Source organism: Streptopelia decaocto (assembly GCF_964273445.1).
Source record: "Streptopelia decaocto genome assembly, chromosome: 2".
Lineage (NCBI taxonomy): Eukaryota > Metazoa > Chordata > Aves > Columbiformes > Columbidae > Streptopelia > Streptopelia decaocto.
Window position 1 is genome coordinate 56420230 of NC_138655.1, and position 4723 is coordinate 56424952.

The 4723-nt window shown below is 39.3% G+C and overlaps 1 protein-coding gene across 2 annotated transcripts; it reads left to right on the top strand.

Moving 5' to 3' along the window:
• The first annotated feature begins 980 nt into the window (after positions 1–980).
• On the top strand, positions 981–4245 carry MC5R (melanocortin 5 receptor). Of its 2 annotated transcripts, none has more exons than XM_082045144.1 (2): positions 981–1111; positions 1955–4245. In XM_082045144.1, the coding sequence occupies exon 2, from the start codon at positions 2037–2039 to the stop codon at positions 3012–3014; it is 978 nt and encodes a 325-aa protein (XP_081901270.1). In that variant the 5' UTR covers positions 981–1111; positions 1955–2036; the 3' UTR covers positions 3015–4245. The 2 variants fall into 2 exon arrangements, with proteins under 2 accessions (XP_081901270.1, XP_081901271.1); XM_082045145.1 differs by having other exon boundaries at positions 1081–1103.
• The last annotated feature ends 478 nt before the right edge of the window (positions 4246–4723 follow it).

Below are 4723 nucleotides of genomic sequence, written 5' to 3' on the forward strand. Positions count from 1 at the left end.
CTTCAAATCCTGCCTGGCATTTGACTGGCAGGTTAGGTAATAACACAAAGGGCATTTGGTAGTGTCAGGAAGGTGTATGCTCTGCATTCCTCAGTCTGCATGCAGAGGCAGAGCCCATTTGCTAAAGAAAAGACTGATTTTGCACCTTTTTGGGTAGAGCCCAGAATGAACATGGGCTGCCTGGCTGCTAGTCTCACAGAGGGACTTCAGGCATCACAATTCTGAGCATTGACTTTCCCAGCTTTTAGGTCTTGTGAGATCTGGGGGAATTCACATCTGTCTCAGAAAGCTCTGGTTCCCAGCACCGTGTGCTGTGTATTCCTTCCACATCTGCATCAAAATCTGTACACTAACAAGGGCACCAGAACACGACTGTTTATTTTTTCTATTTTTTTTTCACAGAATTTACTTTAGTTATATCTTCTATTAATGGTGTGATGGGCTTGACTGTACGTTTTCTGAGATTTGTAACAGCATGGTTGTTATTCTTCCAAAATGATAACTGTGAGTATAAGACAAATGCTTATAAATGTCACAAGCCTGCCCCTTCAATAACAGTCTTCTGCTCTCTCCTCTTTTGGAGTATTATAGCAATATGAACTTATTGTCAGTACTAGCAACAGCAGAGAAATAAACACAAAAGAGAAATGTCTTTTGGAAGGGAGCATGCCTAGTGCATTTACTATTTACTAGTGCCTTTACTATTTAAAAAAGCTCATTATGAATTTCAGATCAGAATCACTGTTCACTTAGAAAGACAAGAGAAGACCACTAGATGGTGGTAAAACCGCGAGCCTTTGCTAACAACATCTGTGAAAAGAGAAGTTCAGAGGGGCAAAGAAGGGGAGGAGGAGCCACCGTTTGAGTACTGAAGTCGTTGTTGCTTGGAGTCTATAAAAAGGTAGTTGCACAGTAAGTAATCTGTACGTGGCCAGCCTTGTCTCTATGGATTTACTAATTCTTTTTCCTCTATTTTTGTCATCCATTCCCACCAAGGAGTCCCCAGCCCCAGATATTGGGTGACGAGGGGGGCTGGAACTTCTGCACTCTGGAGGAAAGGTCGAAGGCGATGAAGAGGAGGAGCAGCTGAAGGAGCAGCTCTGGTAAATAGGTACAGTTAATTCTTGATTGCAAACAAAAAGCTCCTTTTAAAATATTTAAAAAACTGAAAATTATTTAAGTTGATAAGCATTGAATTTTATTTGCAACAAGTCACTGACAATCAGCTTTAAGTGTTCCCCTTACTCTGAATCCAATGGCTTACCACTTGCCCTGAATATTCTGTTTACCGAAAGAACATTCAATAAAATACTCATGATCTAGAACAGAAAATTTATTTTTATGACAGCATTCCACTCATACTGATTCTGTAACCTTAGTCATCTTGAAATGTATGGATTTGCCTTGGTTATAGGTTTAATACTATTCTCTTAAGTGGTCAAGTTAGTATTACACAGATAAGCTGTTTATGACACAGTTCATGCAAACTTAAGTACAAAGGTCAGGAAAGCATTTAATATTTTATTGAAAATGTTTCATTCTTAACTGTGGTAATAATTTGAACTTTATTATATGTTGTATTCAAGTGAGCAGGTTTTGCTGAACCTGATACTATATTCTCCTGCGTTTTCGGGCTCTGAGAACTGAAACTCAGAAAACTGTTTGTTGTTTTGTGTTCAGCAGAATTTCCAGGACATTGTGTTCACTTCTGGGGACCGAATAGAATAAACAAAACTATGAATGAAGAGCACTCGAATCTCTTCAGTAGTTTGTGGTTCTATTTTTCAGTAAGGATGGGTAGAAAAACTCTGAGTCAATTGGAGGTTAATTTAGAATCAGTAGAGGAATATAGTGTGGAAGAGGCAGGAGGCGTACAAGCCAAATTAAACAGAAATGGGTGTTATTTGTTTTGTCAACTTCTGCCTGTTCTTGTCATGCTGTATTTTTTTGGCAGGTTGTTTTGCCTTTTGGAAAATGCATTTACCGCACTCCTTGGCAAGTCCCTCAGAAAGAACAGTACCTGTTTGCTTCCAGAGATGAACACATCCTCTCAACTGTATGTTTCTGAACTAAACCTGAGTGCCTTTGGCAACAACTTTACTGTGCCTACTGTCAAGAGCAAGTCATCACCATGTGAGCAAGTGGTCATTTCAGCTGAGGTGTTCCTAACTCTGGGCGTTGTAAGCCTCCTTGAAAACATCTTAGTTATATGTGCAATAATTAAGAACAAGAACTTACATTCACCCATGTATTTTTTTGTTTGCAGTTTAGCAGTGGCTGACATGCTGGTCAGTGTGTCTAATGCTTGGGAGACAATAACGATATACTTAATAAACAACAGGCACGTAATTATGGAAGATGCCTTTGTCCGTCATATAGACAATGTCTTTGATTCAATGATCTGCATATCTGTGGTGGCTTCCATGTGCAGTTTGCTGGCTATAGCAGTAGACAGGTATATCACGATTTTCTATGCCCTTCGCTATCACAACATCATGACAGTGAAAAGATCAGGGCTTATTATTGCATGCATCTGGACCTTTTGCACGGGCTGTGGCATTATCTTCATTCTTTATTATGAATCAACTTATGTGATCATTTGTCTCATCACTATGTTTTTTACCATGTTGTTCCTCATGGTCTCGCTGTATATCCATATGTTTCTCCTGGCTCGTACTCACGTGAAGAAAATAGCTGCTTTGCCTGGGTACCACTCTGTTCGTCAAAGAACCAGCATGAAAGGAGCCATCACTCTGACTATGCTTCTTGGCATCTTCATTGTTTGCTGGGCTCCATTCTTCCTTCATCTCATCCTGATGATCTCCTGCCCTCAAAACCTCTACTGTGTTTGCTTCATGTCTCACTTCAACATGTACCTCATTCTCATTATGTGCAACTCAGTGATTGATCCCTTGATCTACGCCTTTCGTAGCCAGGAAATGAGGAAGACCTTCAAAGAAATAATTTGTTGCTATAGCCTGAGAATGGTTTGTGGGTTATCAAACAAGTATTAAGAAAAAAAAAAACAAACCAGGGAAGAGAATCAAAATGCAACATCTTGCTGCCTCTTGTGATTCTGCTGAAATGCCTATGGAACATCTTCATTCAGCTGTCATGATTTCTGCAGCAATCAGAAACCAATTTCTAAATGGGATTTTACCTTTCCCTCCATGCACCTCCCTCACACTGGTGCTGGGAGCTACTCAGTGCGTCTGTAGCATGGGGAGAAAGAATATTTTGAATCTCATTTACCCTACTGAAGACTGGACCTTATAAAGGACCTTATACAGGGAAAGCCTTATTTTTCTTTCTGCTAAATGCAATGAGTGTGAGCTGCCATGCAAATGAGCCCATCAGCCTCTTAGTGTGTGTTGATATTCTTGATCTGTATAGATACAGCATGGCTTATTTTCACACCAGAATTAACTTTTTTTTTTTTTTTGAAGATATTAAATCACAGAAGCAGCTCCAATTATCAGGGTTCACATACCTCGCTCAACAGTTATGACCAATATATATGCACATATCAGCAGTCTTGTATTCCAGTCATGACTGTTACTGTAATAAAATATGTACTATGTAAGTGGACAGTGTTACCAGGAGATTTTCCAGGCTGTACACAGTACTTTGTCATATCTGACAACAAGTGTTCTCACTGTGAGGTAAGATGTACCATAGGTCAATTTTAAGGCTAAATGTGAAGACTGAGATGATTCTTGTTTGTCTGTTTTCTTCATTCACCAGGGCCAGGAAAGTAAAGGGTACATGGCCTCTAGACAGTCATGTAATGTTTTGTGGAGAAGGAAAGACTGTGCAAATGGTTGCCTTCATCTAGACATTGGAAAAGCATTTCAGCTAAGAGTAGCTTTTGTCACTGGAGGAAGATCTACTGTAGGTTGCGTCTTTCAAGCTGGGAGAGAAAAAAAACAAGTTTGATGATCAGAAGGGATAGCACGCAGTTGCAAAACAGGCATATATAGTTACAACAGAGAGTCCTGACTTTTGCTCCCCAAACAAACAGTTTATTGAGAGGATTCTAATGTGAAACTCTCATGAATTTTGTGTGAGTAATTTGCAACTAGTCATACTCTCATAAAGATGTTGTTCTGCAACAGCTATGTGATGTACAAAACATTGGACTTGTCACAGATGAAGGAAGTTCAACTGTGGCACTGATTTCCTGATGCAAATGGATAGTACATATCCTGCACTGAGATGTAAGTTATGAAAATATTTCAAGCAATGGTACCCTACTGTTTAGATATAAAAATATAATTTGGAAAAATGAATTGTTTCTCCCAACAAATGTCTGGTGGTTGTATAGTCTCCATCCTAGGAGCTATTCAGAACTTGACTGGACACAAGCCCTAAACAATCTGCTTGGAGTAGAAATCTGATTCTAATGTTGAAGCTGGCCCTGCTTTGAATGATTTGGAATAGATGACCTCCACAGGTCCCTTGCAACCCAGGTTATTCTGTGATTCTATGAGACAGTTTGTGTTTTGTGACAAAATTTTATTTTTCCTCCTTCTAACTTAATTTCTTGTGTAAGAAAAAGCATAAGAGATTTTCCTCCACACATTTAGAAATACACTATACTTTTTGTCTTCATTTGCTTTGGAGGGCTCTGGCATGATAAGTAAGGTGCAACTTTAGCACTTTTCTCTGCTGTAGCTTAAAATATATACCGCCTCCAGCTCATCCTTATATCCCTCTGATATGT

What these genes read in the sequence shown, in the direction of transcription:
- MC5R (XM_082045144.1), top strand. Translation starts at nt 2,037, where the DNA reads ATGAACACATCCTCTCAACTGTATGTTTCTGAACTAAACCTGAGTGCC.